This window comes from Pseudochaenichthys georgianus, chromosome 4 (assembly GCF_902827115.2).
Source record: "Pseudochaenichthys georgianus chromosome 4, fPseGeo1.2, whole genome shotgun sequence".
Taxonomy (NCBI): Eukaryota; Metazoa; Chordata; class Actinopteri; order Perciformes; family Channichthyidae; genus Pseudochaenichthys; species Pseudochaenichthys georgianus.
The window spans coordinates 25,696,114-25,720,976 of record NC_047506.1 but is presented as its reverse complement, the minus strand read 5'-3'; the positions used below and the strand labels follow the sequence as shown (position 1 = coordinate 25,720,976).

General features: G+C 40.0%; 1 protein-coding gene across 1 annotated transcript in view; it reads right to left on the bottom strand.

Moving 5' to 3' along the window:
* Positions 1-83: 83 nt before the first annotated feature.
* Positions 84-24,863, bottom strand: part of pik3ca (phosphatidylinositol-4,5-bisphosphate 3-kinase, catalytic subunit alpha) — a 39,050-nt gene continuing 14,270 nt past the window's right edge. Inside the window, exons 9-26 of the mRNA XM_034080877.2 lie at positions 24,554-24,799; positions 23,927-24,012; positions 23,242-23,347; positions 13,906-14,058; positions 13,647-13,781; positions 11,207-11,331; positions 10,606-10,687; positions 10,149-10,313; positions 9,844-9,947; positions 9,555-9,726; positions 9,368-9,474; positions 9,156-9,277; positions 8,286-8,364; positions 7,972-8,142; positions 7,624-7,741; positions 5,828-5,979; positions 4,942-5,104; positions 84-4,830 (exon numbers count right to left, since the gene is read on the bottom strand). Coding sequence (XP_033936768.1) covers positions 4,723-4,830; positions 4,942-5,104; positions 5,828-5,979; positions 7,624-7,741; positions 7,972-8,142; positions 8,286-8,364; positions 9,156-9,277; positions 9,368-9,474; positions 9,555-9,726; positions 9,844-9,947; positions 10,149-10,313; positions 10,606-10,687; positions 11,207-11,331; positions 13,647-13,781; positions 13,906-14,058; positions 23,242-23,347; positions 23,927-24,012; positions 24,554-24,799 — 2,394 coding nt within the window. The 3' untranslated portion in view covers positions 84-4,722. The remainder of the gene's footprint in view (positions 4,831-4,941; positions 5,105-5,827; positions 5,980-7,623; positions 7,742-7,971; positions 8,143-8,285; positions 8,365-9,155; positions 9,278-9,367; positions 9,475-9,554; positions 9,727-9,843; positions 9,948-10,148; positions 10,314-10,605; positions 10,688-11,206; positions 11,332-13,646; positions 13,782-13,905; positions 14,059-23,241; positions 23,348-23,926; positions 24,013-24,553; positions 24,800-24,863) is intronic.

The following is a 24,863-nucleotide window of genomic DNA, read 5'->3' as shown; positions in this document are numbered from 1 at the left end:
ATTATTCAATCCAGTAAGACTTTGTGAAGGCCTGCTGTAGAGTGAAACTGCAAGAGGGGAAAGTACGAGCAAACAGAAGCGGGTGAATGTTTAACACATTTATTTGTACATCTTCACAAACACTCAGATGACCAGTCAGTCGGTCAGGGTACAAATCTTTACCCTGCGAGCCCAAAGGAAATAGTTTTCTTTTAATAAATGCAGGTTATTGTGACGATGAAAATGTTCCTATAGGAGTAAACGTAAGGCATTCATTTCTAAACATTTGTATGGCTGCTTAGCAGGCTGAATATGAAAACTAAAGCAATGAAAAAGAATATTCCTCTTTACCCAAGCTCATGCAGGTAGGCTGTGGGAAACATGGCTCGATGTACATTCATTCATAGTATAGGTTAAGGTCCTGACAGCACGGCATGTTGAGGACATATTAGAGACACACTAGTGTAGTTTAGTGCACTGCATACAGATCTGAACATTAAGCTACAGACAATTTAGTCGATATTTCCCTTTAACATTTAGGATACTTCAAAAGCAAAATGATCAATAATCTTATTGATTAGTCATACTTGCTCTTGGAAGAACAATAGTGTAAAACCCTTGACATTCATTCTGTTCAAAGCCTATTCAAAGGCTTCCTAGCAATGACATTTGTATTAAAAACAAAAGCAGTAACAGTGTCTTTTTAACTGCTTATAGAAACAATACAGTTCCTACAGGTGGTGGTCAAACACCTGTTGATTATGTTTACAGATAGTAACAGAAACAAATTTGAATATCATAAAAAACAATAGGTTTTCACAGAGCAGTAAACACTGCATGGATATTGCATTGAATTGCATTCTTATTTCCTGTGTGTTTGTTATTATGTCCACTGGTTGTCTTAAAATCATTGTATTAGCTGGGGCAAACTGCAGATGAATGGAAACAGGACCTCCCTCCCCTCACTGTTTAACCTCACAAAATCTCACAGTATTTCTCAGCACACAAGCGGGTTCAAAGATATTCAATAACTCCACATTCTGAGAAAACAGCAGGTAAATGATAATGTATCATTGTGTAGATTGTTGATTCATACCATTACACATTTCGGTGTTTTCAATGTTGCTTTAAAGTCAAAAGGGATAAAGCATGGGAGCCACCACAGCCTCCACAGGTGGAAAAACAAGTGCAATACTATTGCAGATACCCTGTACAAATTCAGTGCATACGTTGAGGACAAGCAGAACTTGAGACACATAATCATGCTGTCTGTGAGAACTATCACTTGGACCTAATTTTCATTAGTTTGAGGCTCAGGATAAGGAAAGAACAAGACATATATATTTGTAATACTTTGCACCTGGAATTTGGCTCTAGAACAACATTCATCACTTCAAGAAATACTTGTTTCTTCACTCATGTATAACTGTGGCATCAATAACCACATTATTAAACAAAAAGCCCTGCTTTAACACACACACACACACACACACACACACACACACACACACACACACACACACACACACACACACACACACACACACACACACACACACACACACACACACACACACACACACACACACACACACACACACACACACACACACACACACACACACACACACACACACACACGCGCGCACACACACACACACACACACAATCAGTACTAAATAGACAATGCACAACAACCAGTCTCAACTTAAAAACAAAATACAGCTGCGGTTCTGATATGCAATATCTCAAGTAAAACATTTACAACCGTATGAAAAGTTCCCTCTCACTTATGTTTCCTAACAAACAATTAAAAAGTGTCATCTCACACATGTAAGCTACAAACACACAGTGTGGGTTTTCATTGGAGCCTGCCAATGAAGCTCTGCATCCAGTACAGAGAGACAATGAGTTCACACACACATACACATGGGAAGAGATAATAACACTGCAGGTTGTCATATATGAGCTCAGGATAGAAAACAAAGCAGTCTGACTGCAACTCTACATACATACGGCTAATGCTGCTTCAAAATATACAAACGGGTTATCCTGACATGCACACTAGGCTAACGTTCTTCTCACAGAGTCCTTCTGGACAAAAAGGCTATTTTAAGGTGCATACACCAACCTCTTCTTTTATATTTTAAGATAAACTGATATGCCTACTTCATTCCAGCATTATCTTCCACAGGCCTCAGTGAACCTGTGTTTGGCACATTGAGAGAAAGAAGAGAAGAGCTCTCTGCCGATCACCTCTTGTATGTTTAGTGGCACTGCATTTGACACTTTAGAGAGAAACCATAAATGACGCAAAAACCAGAAAAAGAGTGCACATATTTGACGGTTCAATACATTCTAGCCACTAATATTGCAGTAATATGACAACACACAGGTGTGCCATACCAGAACAGACACCATTTAGGCTTTTCCATACAATCAACAGTTGGGAAAAGTGCATACTTCCTTTTTCACTGGCAGATCGACTTTCAAACAGAAGATGATCATTTAGCCATGAGCACATCCAAATATCTTTCTAGGTACACCGTAGAGGTGTCAGGGGCTCATGATGCTGCTCTGAGCTACTTTTGTTAAATAATACATGCTCTCCTCAACAAAGCTCATCATTTGACACGTTCTCAACTGGCTAAGCTTACAGTCAATCAGGGTTTCCTGTTTACAAAAACACATTTTATAACTAATACCAATCTCAAAAGACAAGGTGACTTTGGTCAATGGAACAAAGTCAAAATCCCTGTCTTTCAATGAAATGTGATTGTGACGATCACTATAGAACTTAAGAGTGGCTTAATCGAGCTACCAGACGATGTTAACATGTCTAAAGAATGGCGCTAACGTCTAATTCAGAAATGTCCCCTCATCCTCTGCCTAGACACACCACAGCTGAAGGAGGTAGAGACTATGCTTCCTCTACAGCTATATATCACTGCTTACTATTGAGCGATCCAATGGAATTTGTAAAGGCTATTTTGTTTTGACTTCAAAATGTTGAAAAACCTACACGCTCATATGTTTCCGTTGGGGAGGATATGTAAAAAGTTTGGAAAATAAAGAGCAAGGATTTAGGGCGGCTGTGGCTCAGTGGATAGAGTGCTGGACTTCGAATCTGGGGGTACCAAGTTCGATTCCCACTGCAGTCAGCATGTCGTTGTGTCCCTAGGCTAGACACTTCCCCCAAATTGCTCCTGTGGGGATTGTCCACAGTATTGAATGTATGTGAGTCGCTTTGGATAAAAGCGTCTAACAAATGACATGTAATGTAATTTAGAGAGCATTGCTCAAATACTGCCAGGTTTATTACATGCTCAGTGAAAGAAGTTATTCAAATAAAAATGGATAAACATATAAACGAAATGTGTATGACGAACTATGTCCATCAGTTGACATTTCTAGTGATGAAACGATTAATATCACATAGTTAGAAATAATAAAAAAATATTTGTTTTCATGTTACTAAAACCAAAAATCTAGCTTTTCATGTAAATAGTGGTGGTTTGTTTAATACAAATATTTAGGCTGTCGGGCTTAGCAATGTGAATCAGGTTCTGTGACGCCAAGGCATTTTATCATCAGGAAGACGTGACCTTCCCCTGGGCTTCTGCTCGCCAACTAAATAGACAGCCAGAGGCTTTAAATAGATCACATTATTCAAAGCGTGAGACTGGCACTTTCCTTCATTACCAAATGTGCATCCCCAAACAAATTCATTATCACAAATTCCAAGCTGCAAACTAGCGTTACTAACAAACTGATGTTTAACTTAGAAGTGCAGGAGGCGAAAAGGGCATTAGTAGTCTTCATTTGCAGAACTCATGGTAGTTAGATAAAGGAAGCACAAATACAAAAAGACTCCAAATATATATTGAAACAAACAAGTGTGATTCTGGAGAGTTGAGTGTTGCATGTGTAAAAAAAGGACAAACTAGATACATAAATACATTTAAAAAAGTCATAATAAACCTGTATAGTATTCTACTACTTTGTAAGTGCTGTTTTTTGATGGAGAGGCATCATCACCCTGAAGTTTATGAGTCTAAAGCAGCACCACCAACAAATGTTCCCAAGGGTGGAGTGCTTTTTCTTTGAGGCCGAGGGAGACTCTAGAGCTGTGCAAAACAACCGACAGGCTCTTATGCAGTTTTTTTCACAGAGGGTTAAAGGTGGCGAAGCTGACACCAAATCAGCTCAGGAGGGAATAGTGGTAAGTCATACTTACGTCATACTTACGTCATACTTCTTTAATCTTGCGATGTGCAACATATTTGCATAACAAATACTAGGTATGACATGTTCTTTTGTGCACGCTATCTTCTCAGCAGAGATACAAGCATCTCTTTCTGGGATGGAGCCGCAGTGCAGAGCTAACACAGTGGAACGGCAGCAAGTTGGTTTTACTTTGTGGATCCAGACGATTTTCTTTAAGCTGTTTTGTCCAATTTGTGTTTTCCCAACAAGAGCAGCAGGGTGAGAGGTAACATGTTCTTTGTTTCCCAGTTTGTTCCTGTTTGTGGATGCATTGGCCAGGAAGGGAATATCTTCACAAGGACATGGAGACAACAATCTCTTGTAGAACCGATTGTTGAGAAGAAAGCATATGATTATGGCCAAAGAAAAACAGGAACCTTGTTTAGATGAACAGAAATGGTATGGGTGCAAACTTCCTTCATCACTGAGGTGTTACTTCATGGCGGGACTGGTGTTGTGTTGTTTGTGTGCAGGAGATCAGTTCAGTGCATGCTGTCTGATTGTGTGGAATATCCAGTCCATCTTGGTGGTCCACCCTCCATGGTGAGCATCGTTCATCTGTTTCATAAAGTAGTCCAACGCCTCCTGCACAAAGCAGAATCAAATAAAGAAGATGATGACATTTTAATGTGAGATACACGACAATAACAATATCAGATCGGAGTGGATATGAGTTCAGGGGAAAAGTCTTATTACCTGTTCGCTTTTCTCCAAGGCCAGCGTCTTCCTGATGTAGGCAATGTCATCAAATGACTGCAGCTCAGGCATGCCGGAGCCCAGCATCATGGAGAACAGGTTGATGAACAGGTTCGCATGCTGCCGGATGGCCAGGTAGGCTTTATAACACATCTCCTGGAACCTGGAGGGAGATGGAATGTAATGTGAGGAATATCAACAAAACAGGTTGAAGCAAAGACAACAAGAATACATTTTTTTAAAATAAACTCAGTATTGTGCAGTAACCAGTGTTGGGGTAGCTGCTCCAAAAAAGTTCTGCATTACACATTAGATGTTACTTAAAAAAAAAAGTAATGCCTTACTTAGTTACTCACTGCTGAAAGTAATTAGTTACACTACAAGTTACATTACTTTTGGATCCCTCTGTAACATCAGACGCCAATACTGTACACAAGACCAACAGCAACGCGTTACACTACTGAATTAGAGACAAATGTAATCTGATTACTGTAACACGTCACCCCCAACACTGGCAGTAACAACCACCTAATTCCACGAGAGACGGTCTGTTTAACTTGCAGTCGGGTGCCATACAGTATGAAGAAGATTTGGGGGCTGTTCCCTCCCAAGTTCCCTAATCCTCAAAATATAAAAACATAAAATCAAACCTGCATTACAATATAAAATAAAAACAGACAAAACCAGTTTCAATAAAGTGGTAACAATGTAACCCTTTAAACCTAGTTTAAGCACCTACAGTATAGCAAACCTTTTTTATGGCAGAATTTCAGGATAGCACGTTAAGAGACACATTTTGGAATTCTACAACCTCAAACAACCAATCAACAGACTGACTTATTAGTTGCATGTAGAAGACTAGTACATTGTTTAAATGCTGCAGTACCTCTCAAACTCTTTGGTCTTGGCACACTCTTGGGATCCCTTGCTGATGACGATGAGGAAGTCTTGTGTCAGCACAAAGGGCACACGCTCTCTCTTGTAGCCAAACTTCTTCTTCTTATGGTCAAGGAAATGGCCGAAATCTATGTGAAACAACTAGAGGGGAGCAGGGGAAAGAAGAAAGCACAAAGTCAAAAAGCAGTTTCTCTATAACAACTTACCTCCTCTTAAGTGAAATATATTTACTGCTGATACCAATTTATTTCAATAAAATGTGCCATTCAGTCTGCTGAGTATTCGCTCATATATAAGAAAAAAACAACAGTGCAGTATCTCTTTCAGCATTGGCTCACTCTCTCATTAAGACCCCCTGCTCTGCTTACACTAACAATGTAATTGTCAAAGCAACCTTGAACATTTGGAATCAGTTCAGACGTTTCTTTGATCTCCAAACATACTCTACACTAGCCCCTTTAACGGCAAACCATGTTTTTCCTCCATCCTTAGTAGATAGTGCATTTACTATTTGGTTTAACCAAGGCGTTAACACATTCAAAGACCTTTATATTCACAACACATGTGCCTCTTTCCAACAGCTATCTGATCAATGTGCACTACCTAGGCAACATTTCTTCAGGTATCTACAGATTCGCAGTTTTGTTAATAATAGATTTCCTCAGTTTACTAATCACCCAACTGATTCCCCGCTAGACACACTCCTTAGGCCGTTACCTACTCTGAAGGGAATGATGACGTGTATTTACGCTCAGATTTATTCTCTTTGTTTGGTTACCCTGAACTCCATTAAATCTCTTTGGGAAACAGATCTTGGGGAGGAGATTTCAGAGGAACTTTGGGAAAAAGCCCTTGCTAATGTACACACATCTTCTATTTGTGCTAGACATGGACTGATTCAGTGCAAAGTGCATCACACACACTTTACTAAGCTCAGGCTCTCTAAAATATATAAAGAAGGGGACCCAACTTGTGACAGATGTAGCCAAGCACCGGCGAGTCACGCACACATGTTCTGGTCTTGTCCGGTCTTACACTCTTATTGGACTGACATCTTTAGATCACTGTCAGAAATCACTGGAAAACCGATCGCTCCGAATGCCATGGCCGCACTGTTTGGTGTAACTCCACCCACATGGCCACTCTCTTCTCTGGAGACAGCCTACATAGCCTTTGTTACTTTACTAGCCAGACACCTGATATTGCTCATGTGGAAATCTCCAACATCTCCTTCACACACCTTGTGGTTAAAAGAAGTTCTAAATTCAGCCAAACTCGAGAAAATAAGGTGCATACTAAGGGGCTCCCTGGGGAAATATCACAAGATGTGGAACCCCTTCTACAAGTATATACGGGAGCTGGACATGCCGGATGTCTCTGTACAATAGGGTTGAACTGTGATTACTGGGCGGCTGACTGACCAACAAGTGCTATGTTTTTTATTTTTGATATATTTGGCCTTTTTGTTCCATTTATACACATTGTTTGATCTCTCCTTTTGCATCATGCTATTAATAATGGACTTAGACTCAGAGCCTTTAGATTTTGAATTTGTTTTTTGATGTTGATTTTTGTCCTGTCGCAGTCCAACTGCTATTGTGCAGTCCGTCTGGCTGTTTGTTTATAAAAAACTAAAAAAGAAAGAATAAAAAAAAACAGAGGCTTGGCTAGACAGTTTAGGATTGAAACATTGTGCAGGTTGTTCACTATGTGTCTGTTAGGGAAAACTGTAACGTGTCCTACTGTGCCTTTAATAAAAGTGTCTGGTGTTCCTACACAAGTTACCTGTCCATCATCTTTGACCATAATGTTGCTGTTGTGTCTGTCTCCTATCCCGAGGATAAATGTAGCTACACAGTAGCCAGCACAGGACCTCGTGAACAGATCCACAGCCAGGTCATACCTGCAAAAACACACACAAATTAGCAGTGACACAATTAATTTAGCATTTAAAAGCAATTGGAAGTGTGACAATTCTTTTAAAAAACGAATGTGGAGTTTGAAACTTATGTAGGCAGGAAATAGGCTGCAACTCTTAGCAACAGCAGATTTCTTTAAGGGTCACACTAAAGTCCTCTTATGTTCTTCCCTGTCTAATGATGTGAACAATAATCTCAGGAGAAAGGAGCTCACATCTCGCCCTTGTTCTTGTCCTTGAGCCACTGGTGCAGAGTGTTTGAGTTGAACTGCAGGGCTCCTTTCAAGCCTCCTTTACACTGAATCTGCATGATGGTGTGGGAGCTGCGAACCACCTCAATGAGCCCCACACAGTCTCCCAAAGACAGACAGCCGTACGGAAGCATCCTGGAGACACACACCAACAGATTTGTTTAGCCATATGCACTGAGGCAGGAGAAAGTTAGAGAATGTATCAATTGAAGCAGAAAAAACGGTGCAAGAAAAATATGGGAGGAAAAGGGATCGAGAAAATAGAATAGGGAGAGTACCGTAGGTCCAGCCCCTGATTCTGCCAAATGTTCTCCATGATTTTAATAATCTGCAATGTCAGCATGTCCTGCCGCAGGTCTATAACACAAACATAAACAATGAAGTTGGTTAGAGCAGTGTTTCTCAAACTTTTTCATACCAAGGAACACTTAACCAATAAAAAAACACTCGCGGACCACCTAACTCCACAAATATCCAAAAACACATCGTTTTTCTAGAACAGATCATAAATCGCTTGAAAATGGTACAAACAAGTGGCCACATGTGTGATGAAAGTGTTGCTCTGGGCTATATCATGCAATCGAAAGTGGAACTTAAGCTTGCTCCATTGCGGAGATATTCCCGTGAGAGTGCGGAAAACTTAAATTAATTAATTAATTTCCAATATGAAATGTTACCAATATACTCACGGACCACTAGGGGGCGCTCACGGACCACCAGTGGGCCGCGGACCACATTTTGAGAAGCACTGGGTTAGCGGGTTCTTACAGACTAAGTCAAGATTGAACATTTTTAACTACACTTGGAATGAAATCAGAGATGTTGTATATGCATTTTAACCGCTATCAGGGTCTGTTTGATGTTAATGGAAAACATTTTTTATTAGATGTTACTAATTCTTTTTGAGATTAAGCAATGCAAGATCACAAAAAAAACTGAAAATCCTAAATCCAATGGCTTTGCATTTTTAAGACATTTAAATATTGATTTAAAAAAAGATGTATACCCATTAAGGTCTTTGCCGTCTAACAGAGCTAAAGCTATCAGAGTTTCTTTCAATGGCATACTGGTAGTATTGAGTGAGATACAAAGCACTTGGGTGTGGTAAAGTGTAATGTGGGTTGTTTGTGTCCATGTGTGTGTGTTACCATCTCCATTTTTGAAGATGATCTCATTGTTCTGAAAGAGCAGCTCGGACATGATGTCAGGATTCTCCCAGTTCAGCCACAACGGTCTCTTCGCTGACGACATGATCCTGCATTCATCTAACCTGTGCACAAATGCATTCAAGGTATTATACAATGCCCTCTTTTTACAACAGCACACATGCACACACAGGCTCAGTCACGCTGCTCCCTGCCTCAGGTTTCCCAGTTGGTGTGCGGGGTTGAGAGGAGACGTGTAGTTCTGCAGAGCATCCATGTAGTCAGGCCTCTTCATCTGGTCCACGAGGAACCGCATCTGGACCTGAACCAGACAAAAGCATAATGTTTTGTTGTGCAAATGTATAATACGTGTGTGTAAGTGTGTGCTGCTGCTCTCCTTACCTTCTGCGTCTCATCCTTCTTCTCCTGTTTGAGGATGTCAGTGAGGTTAATGAGCTTCTCCATGGCCTCCACTTGCCTGCTCAGGTGTTTGAGGTACATCCCACAGGCCCGGCAGTACGCCTCCAGCAGCAGCCCAAACCTCTGGCTCACTGTTTTGTTGTGCATTTCTGACCTGTGAAGAAGCCCCAAAGAGAAGGGAGTGGGAAGCAGGAAGGAAAGATAATAATAGCTCACAGAGAAAGGACGCTGCACAAACATTAGGGGAAAAGCAATCTGGATGGTGACTCACTTTAGATGCCAGAAGAAGAAATGACCTATCCTTTGATTGGTCAGAGCCTTTTTGAGGAGGAAACGGGCCAGGGGATTGTCGAGATACTGCTCATATTTTAATACCTAGAACAGGAGGAGAGAAATGATCGAGATGCATAACGGGGGCTCAGTTTAGTCATTTTGGATTCAATACTGTTTTTCACCATGGAGCCTCAGTACACAAAGCAACCAATAAGGCAGACTTTTAGTCTTCAATACAGCTGCTTTCCTACAGATATAACCATACAAAGGTACCCCACAGTCTACTTAAAGTATCAGACCCACCTGTACAAGTTGGATGAGGTACTGGGACAGTTTGTCGTCGGTCAGGTATTTTTCGAGGCAGCGCACAGCAAAGTGTCTGACCATGGGGTCTGGGTAGTTACAGTCCAACAGCTCCATGGCCTGCTCAGGGCGGGTGGACGGCCATTCCTTCAACAGACAGTACATCTGGGAGACAAACAAGAAATGTGATTTAATACTCATTATAAACTATCTGCGGCGGTAAATATATGAACTCAAGTATACACTCAAGCTTAAAAAGGAGTTATTTCCTAACAAGTTGATTTAAGTGGTCCAACATGGAGTAGATGGAAAACACAATTTGCATTTACCTACTTTTTTTTACATGTATTTGTATTTTTCACCATCCCCCAAAACATCTTTCCTTTACTCGTTGATCAAGTTTATTTAGAGTATGACTGTTTATGTAATGAGCAGGTATGAAATGGCATGACATTACCTGTGCTACTTCATCCCTGGAGTTCCATTTGACAGAGAGCAGGATCTTGGGAAGGATCTCAGGGATGTTCATGCAGTAGTGTCTGGTAGAAAATAAGAAAGGAGATAACTACATTTCCACTTTAAGTTTTAATCTGTTGTTTTTGCACATCTACATCCTGCATACAAAGTTAAAACAAAATCTGATAAGTGATATTGATTTACATGAGTGTTCAGCGTACACAATTTGGCTCTGGTTATTCTTTAAAATGTTGTTTACGTTTTTTTTTTATTACGTATTATTAAATAGACAGTTCACACCAAAAGTTATTTAAAAGATCAACAGCAATGTCTCTTCCAGAAATCATACCCTTTACTTAACATGACACATAACTATTTTCTTTCCACTGTACCAACCAGTCCCTTTCAGAATAACAGCTGAATAAAACCCAAAACAATAGCACCTTTAGCTACCAACCAAAAATAACAAGCCCGAATTGAATCTATTTTCACTTACAGCTACATAGAATCTGTTCAATTCATGCCACTTTCTTCAATCCAAGTAGTACTTTATGTGTGATATATGGTAGTTATAGTGTTATACTTGCTGGTTGTGTGGTTACCTGTGTCTCCAGAGGAAGTCTTTCTCCTGCTCAGTGATTTCTGAGAGAGCGTCTCTGTTACTCAGCTGTCTCATCTGCTCAGTGTCGCTATCCGTCAGGGCGTGATCTCTGGCCGACCGGTTGCTCTAAAACAGAACAAAAAAGTACAAATAAAAACATTATTATTGCCAACAGTACCATAATAAATCTATTGGTACCATTTGTTACTTTTTAATTTTTTGGCATCACAGTATCTTTATCTAATAAATATGTGCCTCTCTGGATAATCAACCATGCAGTTACTATGAGGAGCCGATAAAACTTGGAATGATACCAACTGTTTCCATTACTGTTGCGGTGCTTGTCAAACATATCAAGTTACAGATTAAGGAATAACTTTATACGACACATTACGCTATCATCATAAATAAATCCACATTGAACAGCCCTAATAGATCACATCTGAAACCACACAACATAAAAGATACAAGTCTGTAATTCATACCATTTTAACTTTTGCACTATATATTTTGTTTTATTCAACCATTTCCGTCAGCTTTCAAAGTTTACATTTCTAAATCACTGCACATACTGATCTGAGATAACCACAGCCTTCATTTACACCAACAATCACTTAATATGTATATGCACACATTAGAGTATCAGATCATGGTAGTGGTTGGCAAAATGAGAAACTGTATTCAAATCACCATCTGGGTCTGTTTTTACAGGAGCAGCTTGCTCATGAGAAGCGGGAAATGAACTTTGAATTCTTTTAAATGCCAGTATTCTTCTGGCTTTTACTTGATATGTATTCATTCTAATGATGCAAATCCTGACTTTATCTTATCAGATACAGGATAAAACTAATGTTTGTAGAAAAATAGGAGACACAAACTGGGGTAGGTAGACAACATGTTAAACCTTCATATCTACAGTAAAATACAATATAGCATGTATTTATGCTTTTGATACACACAAATGTTAGCAAAACAAGCTAAATGGATACATTTGTCCGCAGAATAACAGACGTTTTACTTCAATATCTATTGACACTGTGACCCAGACAGAATGCAGTTGGTATGATATGCAGCCAGATACTGTTTACATTTGGCGTAAGTCTTAGGCTGTCAAAGCACTTACTGTTTCCCTTAAATCGCCAATTTGAGTTTCTTTTCTTTGGCAATTACTTTGCCAAAAATAAATCTGTATATACATACAACTGTCCCTTGCCCAATCAAACACCTTTATGAAACCAAGTGCCAAAATCTTTAATATTCTGGTAACATTTTATGTTAATTTTGATTTAAATTGTAGGCTACCTAAGATAAAATAAAACAATGTTCTGCTCAGAAGTGAGCCGGATGATATCCTCACGCTTATTGAGTTGGACATTCACCACATTTGACACAGACATCATGAATAAGTTAACACATTGTCTCACACTGTTCACATCCTCTCACATGGCAGAGTAACTCCAACCTCACACAAGTCATGGCTCTCATGCCACACATCATCTAGAAACCTGATAAGACTGCATCAGCGGCACCATCATGAATAACTGAATACAACAGCTAACTGCACGACTGAGTTACAGGAAAAGTGTTGGGGCGACTCGAGTCAGGAGATTTTAAATGTCATGGTTAGGTGGAAAATGATATACATTTTTCAAATGTATTGATCTAAATGTACTTATATCAAACTGTTTTTTATTTTTTTATGAAATGTCAGAAAGAAAGTTAAAATGGCTATTCATACATTCAACCTGCAATCAAGTGTGGGGCTGCCTATGTTAAAAGCAATCACTATTTCACCAAAGGGAACCCTACAAATATAAAATATATTCACAAATGTGTTTATATAACACCTTACTATAATTAAATGTGGTGTCTTACACAACACAGCTTTCTGTTCACATTACTTACTCACCTGCATGACTTTTAATTGGGCAGATAATGTCATTGCAAGAAATGCCTTCAACAAGGACACACCCACACCTCACACCTCACACTAGGGACTCATAAATCAATGCCACACTACAAAGGGATGTAATGAGCAGTGAAACTCAAACACCTTCATTAATAACTTTCTTATTCTATTCTCAGTAACTCTGTACATGTTATATTTTATTTATTAAGTGTGTATTTGAGCACTGTAACTTACATGTCAACGAATGAACATGGAGCTTAAGTTGTATTTCGTTATGTTTCTTAATGCTGTAATTGCTGTACTTGTCTTCAGGGATGGATTTCACACCTGACATGTATGTAATCAGTTCAATATTGTTACATTTTGGTCCAGCCCTCTTACAGATGCAACATTAAACATGTGAGGCCCCTCATGATCTTAAGCTATAACTGACATTTATTTCCTTGTGTTTGAGGTTCAAAACATTTACAATATACACTGTGTTATTGTACTCTTCTAGCCCACTGATAGGCAGCTTGTTAGCAGGTAATACCTGTCCAGAAAGGTTGTAGTTGAACCCCAGTTCCCTTGAGATGGTCCAGTTTGCATGATCCTCTACTGCATTCATTTCTGGGTATTTGACCAAACTACTGAAGTGGTCAAATTCCAGCTCCAGGCATGGGGTTTCCTGGAAAGTAGAAATGAATATCAACACATTGTGTGAATAACAAAAATGGTACATTTGTACATTTGTTATGAAATGAAGCAACAGTGCAAAACAGTGTGATTGAAAGATTGCTTGATTCAAATACCTTATTAGGGTTGGATCCAGTGACTCCGATGGGGTTGAGGAGGTCTTCAAGGCCGTGAGGGACAGGCCAAAGATTTAGAGCCATCTTGTTGGCCACCAGAGTGTGAGTGTAGTCAAACATGTTGATATTACCCCAAGCTAGTGGACAGTGCTCCTAAAGGGAGACAGATGAACGAGAGAGAGAGAGAGAGAGAGAGAGAGAGAGAGAGAGAGAGAGAGAGAGAGAGAGAGAGACCCATTGAGTGGAAATTGAATTAATTGCATTGTGTGAAGCTCATGGGAAGAAAACAAACACAAACACAGATGGTGAATCATTTAGAATATCAAAGAGGCTTTTAACACCAACATATTCTGGGACTCACACTGTGAAAGAATATAGTCTCATTAAGGTTTCCTTTTGCTGAGAACACATTAAAAACACTTACTCAGAAAGCAGATCAAGGAGCTGCTGTGTGTTTGCCTTGAACGTGTTAGTTTACAATGGGGTGATACGCTGACAAAAATTAGTGTTTTTTTAAAACTTAAAGGGTTTTTATATTTTCTAGATATTTTTTCTGGTGCTGTATATGACAACACGTCTGTTGTTACCTCCTAGGAGGTTATGTTTTCGTTTGGATTGTTGGTCTGTCAGCAGGATTACAGAAAAACTACTGGCCTGACTTTCGTGGAACTAGTTGGAATGATTTAGCATAGGCCACACAACAACCAATTACATGTTGGAGTAAATACAAATAAAAACATCGATAAATAACTTTTGTTAACATTGAGAGGAAGGGGATTCGTGCTGCCTATAAGTGGTGTCTGAATGATCTAGAAAATGAGTTCCAGACTGGGGAAATTCACATTGAAGCCCCCTTTAGTAGGATCACCGACTGGTAAAATGATATCAGCGTGTTATAGAAAGGCTCTGAGCAATAAAATATAACGCTACTTATTTCTAGCGCTCATGACTGGCTGAGTTCTGCCCTCCTCTAGTCCCTTTTTTAGTTTGCAATAGAGAATTGCTGGTAAAATCATCAATTCAACCTTTCTATGAGAAATTGATTATGGATTAACGGACGGTAAAATTATGAGTCTTGGCAATATCTAATATAATATATAAATCTTATCGAACAATCCTTAAACTGCAGTACTCCTTCTACCAGAGCCACTAAGCTAGCCTCCACAAAAGCAGAGGAAATGTTTAAGATAACATCTCGATCTTCAGAGTGATTCTTTACTTGGGGGAAGCGATGGAACCAAGGGATAAAGGGCAACATGGGGAGCCAGACAGAGTTACATGCAGACAGCCAGTCAAAATGCACCTATTAATAGTAAGTGCTGGAACAAAAGGCTGCTGTAAAGAAGTGTTTATCAGGTTGTGCCTGAAAGAGCATCCGTTAACCTGACCTCAGCCTCTGCGCTGTACGGGATAGGGCTTACCCCGGGTGTCTGTTACAATATCCATGTCTGCCATCCATTGATACTCTCTCACACACATACACCCGCTTCTCTTTCTTTCAGCTTTTGTACCAAAGAGAGACGGAAGAAGAATCAATCCGTGTGGGCGTCTGCTACGACTTTTTGACCTAATGCACAAAACCTCAGACACACTTCAAACTGTTTTACAACACATGGTATCCAAACAGAATACATACCATTATTATTTGTGTTGTATGTTTGATATTAATATTATGCACCTAAAATAAGCATAACATTTTAAGTTTTAAATCACAAGATATTAAACAGCTAACATCTCAGCCCTAATTTAAAATGTTCCACAATTAAAGTATACATTTGTCTATTTTCAAAGTATTTAATAAAAATACTGGATGAGTTTTAAGTGAGAATAAAAGTCTGTTGCAAAACATGCCATCAGCACGGCTTGCACAAGCGAAACATATTGAAGCATGTATGGAAAAGTCTCTCCCGCTGATTGTGTTTCTGTGGATGTATTCTGCCACCACAGTGCCCATGGCTGATTAGTAATTAAACAGAGCCAAAGACGATACCACAGCTCCCGTTCACCTCGGACACATACTGAGAGAGACTGACACATGATGTAAGGTAGATTCATATAGCAATACCAGCACACAATACACACACAAGAGGCACTTATACACATATAGGACCCTTCAGGATGGCTAGGTATGCCAGTGTTGAATAAAGGATTGAGACACATGGAGGTCATCTGCTCTCTGCAGAACTGTGTGCCTATCTGTGATATGGCATACTGCTGATGGTATTTGTATGATCAGCTATTTTTATCCTTTGGATTACATTGGTTTATGTTTTGTTTAATGCTGTCAAAATTATCGCGTTAACGGTGGTAATTAATTTTTTTAATTAATTGCGTTAAAATATTTAACGCATTTAACGCATGTGCAGAATGGCCCGCCCCATACATCCCACCAGTGGCAGCACCAGGGTATGGCTGGAGATGGGTCTGGCTGCAGACCGCAGCAAGGAGGCGGATCGTATAGGGGCGGATCGTATAGGGGCGGATCGTATAGGGGCGGATCGTATAAGGGCGTTTCCTAACTTTTTTTATCCAATAGAATAATGACACTCAGCAGAAATACATACTGTAGGTGGCAGTAATGCAACTTAAGGGATTCCAGCTGCTTTTATAAATCCTCGCAGAAGAAGTCATTCGTTCTAGTGATGGGAATTCCGGCTCTTCTTGGTGAGCCGGATCATTTGGCTTGGCTCACCAAGAAGAGCCGGCTCTTTCGGCTCCCAAAGGGCTCTTCAGTTTACCACATATATATATATATATACACACACCTTTTAATTAAATCAAATGTAGCCCTGTTTTGACTAATGATTTATATGTGTACACATATATAAATTATTCAATACGTCCTTTGTACTGAAGTATTCAAAAGTAAAAATTACATGTTTAATATAAATTATTTGCTGTGGCCAATTGTTTTCATTGCATTTACAGACCCGTGTAACTCTCTGATACCACCCCATGAATGCATTGACTTGCTTGTAGAACCACGCTACACAAAACAGATGGCAACACCTATAAAAACTATTTAAAAAAAGGGGCTACTGTATCAACCTATATAAAGTATATAAATATAGTTTTTCTCCCTGCAGGAGAGGGGAGCGTGCTTTGAGATCAGCTGCTAGGCTGCAGCGGGGAGAAGAGGGGGATAAAAAGAGATCTCCGTCCTCCGTGTTTTATTCTTATAGAAGTAAGAAGAGAAGTAATGGGGCAGAAACCCTCATTTTTACGCAGTGGTCCAGACATAGACATCAAACGGCGACACATATTCAGTTGCCAGTTACTTTTGGCATTAGGGCAGGGATATCTAGATACTTTCCAAGGTTTCACATAATGAATTGTGCTACTTTTAAAGCAAGCAACGATGTTTTCAAATCTGTAATGAAAAAGCTCCTCAAAAACACTATAGAAGCAGTTCCTGCCGTTGTTACGTTAGTTCAAACAGTAACAACAGACTACTTTTCTTAGCGGATGCATGTCAATTTAAATCAATACATAAAACTATTTTTTAAATCAATAAAATCTTTTTCTAAATCCATAAAAGCATTTCAATTATTATTGGGAGTCATGTCGTTACTTTGTTGAGAATGTGGCCATGTGTAATAAGCGGGATAATGTCCACATTGCACATTGCATAATGTGCCTTCATGCCGATCTAGATCCCTCCGCAAAAACAAAACAAAAAACGGCTCGTTCGCGGGCGAGAGCCGGCTCCCGTCGTTCACTATAGAGAGGCGAAGTCCCTCCCTTTCCGGGAGCCTCCATGGGACCCCGGAAGCGTACAATTATACATTGAAGTCAATGGAGAGAGAAAGGTTATCTTTTGATCCCGTTTGAATTGTGCCACGAATGACACATATGATGTTTGTCAATTTAAAAGAATATTTTGCAAGTCAAAAAAATTAAAATGTGTCGTAAAACTGTGAAGTTACACATTTTTTTGTGTGAAACCGCTGAGTGAACTACAGGTCTCTTGGTCTCGCACAATACGCGTCACCATCACAAAGATGGCCGTCACGTTAGCAAATGTCACCTGTTTCTTTCAGAATGAGAATAAAAGTATAAAACGAGGTGACTACAAGTCTGGACACGTTGAGAGCTGTACATACACGAAAGGGGAGTTATTCGGTTCTGTAAGAGCAGCGGGACCGGCTTTACAAGATGTTGGTGAGTAATATGAGTGCAATGTGTAACGTTAATGTCAGCTAGCTAACATTAGCTAACAAGGTACACTAACGTGTTTTGTTTCAGTAACTAGTGTTCTCCTTTAGAACTTCGTGGTCTGTGTGTGCTGTGGATAACATTAGTGTTCACAAGAACAAGGTATACTCCCGTGTTTTGTTTTAGTTGCTCTTCAGATTGAAACGGCCAGTTTTATATCGACTATACTGTATGTGTGTTCTCCTTTTACATCTCGTTGTGTCATTTGAGTTTATTTGCTGTGTGTAGATTCAAGGGTTTTGGTTATCTTGTCAATTTGTTTGGTTATCCAGGCACAGCTGTGCGTGACTCCCTCGGGTACACTGGTATGTGTTTTCCTAATGTAGAGAGCATTGATTAATTAATAAACTACACACTGAGTCTAGATCCTGACCAAGTCCTTTTTTATTGTTGATCAAATGTTTTTCAAAAATGTATTCATACACATTTAGAAAAATACAATGTACAATCACAACCAGTACAACACAAATTACAAAAAATACAGAAAAAACAAACAACAACAATCAGACAAAACTATGGAAAAATAACCCCTCCCACCCCAGATCCGGACCATCCTTGTATTATTGCTCATTCAATCTATTATAGCATGCTAACAAACATGGTACTTACTTTATTTGTACAGATCTGCATGGGAGGCGATGGCGCGATGCAGAGCGCTGTCTGTGATTGTGCACGGGGGATGTACAAATGCAGCCACGCTGCAGCATTGGCAATATGTGCCATGTGGCAGATCAGCTCCACAGATGTTGAGTGCCAGTGGAGGAAGCCTGGCACTTCCAAAGTAGTCCAGCCGGTGTCTCAACTCTACCAACAGTGAGAGGAGACATACAACCCACTGGCCAGAGACATCGCCACTCAGGATGTAGACTGGTTCAGGTCTGCACTGAGGGGCGCACAGTGTGGCATGGCATGGCTTGGCTTCACCTGAGCCAGAGCCGCGGCCTCAACATCAGGCCATTGTCACCGTGCCGGAGCTGGTGAAGGGGGTCGGGGGCTTGAGGCAATTCTTGCCTCAATGCGACTGAGCAGAGACCAGCAAGCTGCCATCCAGACAGCCACCGGAGGACAGCGGACAAAGTGGCAGTTACACAGGCGGGGCAGGTTGACAGTCAGCAAGTTTGGTTCTGTGCTGCGGTCGGGACTTTCATCCACTCCATGCGCGTCCCTCATGAAGAGGGTGCTCGGGGGGTACAACTTGGACGGAGTCATGGCTGTCAACTGGGGGGTTGTAAACGAGGCCGAAGGGGTGAAGGCTTTTGTGCAGGCCTCTCAGGAGACAGTGTTCGAGTCTGGTCTCTTTGTGAGTGAGTCGGTGTTTTGGGAGCATCCCCCGATGGACTTGTGCAGCCATCTGCCCTGCTGGAGGTGAAGTGTCCACCATCATTATATAGGATATATATATATATATATATATTTGTATACATATCTGTAAATTGTATAATTTTATTTGATTTAAAAGTATTTTTGATCTCTGTCTATAAACACAAACTGAGTAAGATTGACAATAAAGTTGACTTTGAAAAATATATATATTCTTTATGAAAATAGTTGACTGTTGGAGAAATGAATCCAAATGAAACGTTGGACTGAACTACAACTACGCCTTTAAATCTCTACGGACTGTTTTTCAGTGGGATGGCAAGTTCCTATCTTTAAACATTTATTAGTTTTTTCTCAGAACAGATTTGATTTTCTGAAGTTAATTTAACTTAACCATGTAAGGTCATTATTAAAAAGGTACAATCAATTTGTTTAGGGTTGAATAAAATAATGATAAACATTTCATTTGGATAATTTACTGACAGAATAAGAAACTCAATGATGCTCTACTCACCTGTTCCTTTTTATAAAGTGAAACAGTTGAAACGATAGATTTTAGTAAACTTAAAAACAACCTTCTCCAAAAGCTATCAAGGAATATACCTAATACTTGTTTTAGAACTTTATTACATATTTTTATATAAATAGTTTGAGTGATCCATAATTGACAGAAGCTTGTGTTTACACTGACCTGTTACTCATATATTAATGTCTTTGTAACTTCAGTAAACCACGACCTCACTCATTTCTTTCATCACGGTTCAGTAAACTAAGTGACACATGAACCAGTTTAATAATTATAATAACGTAGGATTGCAACTCTTTGAAACTGTAGGTGGCTCTTAAAAGAGCCGTTGTGTTTGGGTGTGCTGGTCTCAGGTCAGTCTAAGCCCTCTCTCGCGGATGCGGCGGGCCAGCTGGATGTCCTTGGGCATGATGGTGACCCTCTTTGCTTGGTTCATCTTACTGGGGGGCAGCTACATGGATGTCGGTGCAGTCCACAATCATTGTGCAGTTGAAGGCAGAATTAATGTATTATCGACTCAGAATGAAGCACAACTTCATGTCATACAACACATTGACTTTATTTGTAATTGTGTAAAAAAATAAAGCATTGATTAGCAAGCAGGACCTGCAGGAACAGAGCATGGTGATGGATGGAGCTGGGAAGAGAGAAGAATAAAGAAAACAGATCAACTTCATTTTCGGATATTAAAAATTCAATTTCAAAACAAGTTGCCGCTCCTACAGTTTTCTAGTGTGTAAAGATGATTTCACTTGACCTATGCACAATATCACACTCAATACATGTGTGTCTCTGGGGGGTGCATTGTGCCTTTGATGTATATAAATAATATACCATAACCAAATACTATTACGTACAGTGGAAATCAGGTTGCCAGAGCAGGTCAGTGTGCATGTTCCTCAGGGTCTCAGCAGTTACAGGTGAGGGAAAGGAAACAAAAGAGAAAAAGGTCAGTAACAACACTTTGAAGTAACAACACTTTGAATAATTATCTCTTTTAATAATGTTCTCTCAGTAATCACTCAACTACTGTCTTTCCAACAAACAGATTGACTCACTATCATCACGATGAAACACGTCCAGAAGAATGGACCACAGATGGAAATTAGCTATTAGCTATAATCTGGCATATTGCATCTCTTCTCTTTGCTGAGATTAATGTTTTTGTATGCATGGTCCTTCTATAAATAAATACATGTCATGCAAAGCTGCCTGCCTGCCTTCCTTCCTTCGACTCTCCCTGAACTGCCTGATCTTTTAATGTTCAATGTTAACCATTTGAGCAGATAGCATTAAGTAGAAAAGATCGCAGATGCTAATCTGCCGTTAGCCTACCTCCCGCCCCCTTAGCACCTGGCGATAGGTTCCTCTTCAAATGTTTCAGAAAATACTTAACATCATGACTACTCTTACTGTTTAACATTTGGGTTCACTTCATGTTAAGGCTAATACAAATGACAAGGCTAAGTAATGTGATGCTAACTAACGTGCTCGCTACTAGCTATGTAGCTAGCTTGACTGTGTTCCATGCACAACATGTGTATTACCTGAGATCTCTGATCCAGCGACTCCTGGTCCTTTCATCAGACGGGAAGCGATAGAACGAGCTATGATCTATAAGTATGATCACTTATGTGATTGCAACCTGGTACAAAGCACACAGGCATCTTGTAAAAGTGAATTTATTTTTAGCAATCTCTTATTTATTGGAGGGAATAAATCAGTTATGAGATCTTCTTCTTCGCTTTAATTACGAGTCGCTCGCAACCACTTGGAGCATTATCGCCTGTGACATCACTTATGCGAGCCAGAATGGGATTTGGGATTTGGGATTTGTAGTCTTTGTAGTCGCGTATTTTTCATAGTCTTATATTTCAACAGTTTTACGACAAAATGTGACTTTTTTGACATGGAACTTATTGTTTAAGATTGACAAACATCATATGTGTAGTTCGTGGCACAATTCAAACGGGATCAAAAGATACGTGTTCTCTCTCCATTGAATTCAATGTTAATTTTTCGCTTCCGGGGTCCCATGGGCCGGAAGTAGATGGGCGTGACTTCGCCTCTCTATAGGATCCGCCCCTATACGATCCGCCTCCTTGCTGAGGTCTGCAGCCAGACTCTATTGTATGGCTGGGGTAGGCTACAGCCATACCAAGAAATGGCTGAGCCCCACGCTGAAAAATGATGTTAAAGTAAGCTAAATAAAGTCCACCAACTCGCGGAGTAAATTGCACAGACAGCAGTTAGTAAGATTGATTTCAGTAGCCACTTGTCTGGAAATACCGAAGACCAGAAACGGTTTTGAAAACTTTTGTCACATAGTGATCGTCTTCTCAATAGAACATCTTTGATAATGTCTTCTGACCAATCAGAATCAAGATAACGGCGTGGTGTTGTTGCAGGAAGTCCCGACAGAGAATACTTTTGCTGTAGTACAGGTAACACATAACAGGTTATGTGCGTAATCTGAAATGCGCCCCGTCACTTGTGTCACAAAGCGCATTTGCGTACCAACGTACTTGTGAAGCTTTTCCAGAAGGCGGTTAGATCACCGGACGACAGAGTCGGTCTCCGTGTGCACAGACAGGGCTGCTGTTAACGTCGGTCTGTACAACGGAATTGTGCCAAAACTACGCCAACTGGCTGCGGAGGGAGACTCCCCCCTTCACTGGAAAACTGCGCATCGTTTCACGCTCTGTGGTCACGAAGAACTCCACTAGCCCCCCCGTCGACTTTCCTGAAGTACTCCCCCGTTGATATAAATCAACACGTAATGAATTAAGACCCCACGGTTTGATGATTGATAGGTGTGTGGGCTGTCTTTCATTTTGACACACAGAACAATGTTATAATAAACATACATACTGTATGTTAAATGGATATATCCGCCTTCTTTCATTTATCTTTCCATTCCCACAACAATATACATAAAGAAATGGCATATTTTGGACATAGTTCGAATGGTGATTAATCATGATTAATTAATTTTTAAGCTGTGATTAATCTGATTAAACATTTTAATCGTTTGACAGCCCTAGTTTTGTTTGTGTCGCCCGGTTATGGATGTGTTGGTGTTTTTTTATCCAAAGATATTGCATTCCCCTATAAAACTGTAGGGTTTCGTTTCCATAACTGTTCCTAACTGTTCAAAACAATTCAACAGTAGTATCAAAATAGCCTAGCAAGACACTTCCTGTTTTTTGCATGTCCACTTCCTGTCCAGTTAAGTTGCATTGTGTGGTCATTTCCTTCACTGCTCTCTATCCTACCTCCTTGGCTCCCTTCCTGCCTTTGACAGAGCAGATGGAGAGGCAGAGTCTGGCGGCTCGAGGTATGTCAGGGATGTACATATCATAGGTGAGCCATTCATTCCACCTGTCGTCAAACAAAAGAAAGAGATATAGAGAAAATGTATGAGACAAGGCCAAAAAAGTACAACAAGAACACATCTCAAATATAATCCTTCAGGGAAAGTAATGACCTAAAGAGACCTGTGCCCCCTTTCACTGCCATCACACAGAGACTGTTCTTACAGGCCTATACAGTGCATACAATAGATTAGACTTGGGTTCACCAGTAATGTAATACAGCAGTTTAGTGTTACTATAGTCAGCACTTACAGTAACTGTTACCATTCCCTTCCTGCACTAGACTACTTAAGGTGAATTTGAAGTGTCAATTGTCACTTTCTAAGTCAAACAAAGAGAACGTTAAATTGAAGTAGAAGTTATTTATATTATTGGATACTAATAATTGATTCATTTCATTGTATTTAAATATATTTATCTTATTCATTCTTATTTGTTTAACTTGTCTCTGACTAGTCATGTGTTTTAAGCATTTTGCCACTATATAATGAAGAGGTCATTACAAATAAAGTCATGATAAAAAAGTCTTGCAGGAATGGGCTGCTTTAGTAATTTAAAAAGTATTTTATGAAGAGTTGTCAATTACCTCGGGTTAGAACAAGGTACTCTCTGCGTGTTGACATTGTCACACATCTGTTCACCTCCATGGTAAATGCCTGTTCTCACATAAATCTGTAAATATAAAAGAGAAGCAAAACAGAACGAGAAAGGGAAACATCAATAAGAGTTGTTGGCATAGCTGCACTATAACATTGTAAAAGAGTTAACTGTTGGACACCATTGGCAACTTGTAACAGCTGTCACATTAAATGAGCTTTACCTTTATGGAGCAGTCTGGCATTTATGAAAACATAACATTTGTGCAAATGATTCCTGACAGCACATCAACATGAGCTACCAGAGCTGCTTTCCCTTCAGGGTCTCTGTGCACAGGAGACGTGGACAATGACTGTTTGTTTCCACAGGAAGTGAGGGAGTTGGTAGATGGGACACTTTGCACAACTGAAATAACAGTCAACGGATTTAGCTTAAAAACAAATATCCATTTATGAATCTACAAAAATAGAATGAATACAAAATGTTACTACAAAAAAATCTCATAATCTACATTTTAATCTTGAAGGGATATGGTATTAGAGTCAATGATCTGTTGTTTAATTTGACTGAGAAGCACAAACACTGGTATATTCATGTAATATCTGTGCACCCCCACCTTGTCTATGTCCCGTATATTGACGTTAACATAGGTGGCACACAGGATTCGTATCCGCAGGGTCCCGTTAATGGTCCACAGCGACTTGGCAGATGCCTCGCCATTCATATAGGATGTTGCCGTGGAGATACGTCGAGAGTACGACGGCATGACAAAGTTGTCTGTAGGCAACTGAGAGTATAAGCTGTCTTTGGCCATTAGCATCAGGTTAGGCAGCCTGCCCAGCATGATGCAACTTCGGATATACTAGAGGGAGGGAAGGAGAGAGGGAGTGACGCAGAGATGGACGGTTAGAGTCCACAGAGCTGCT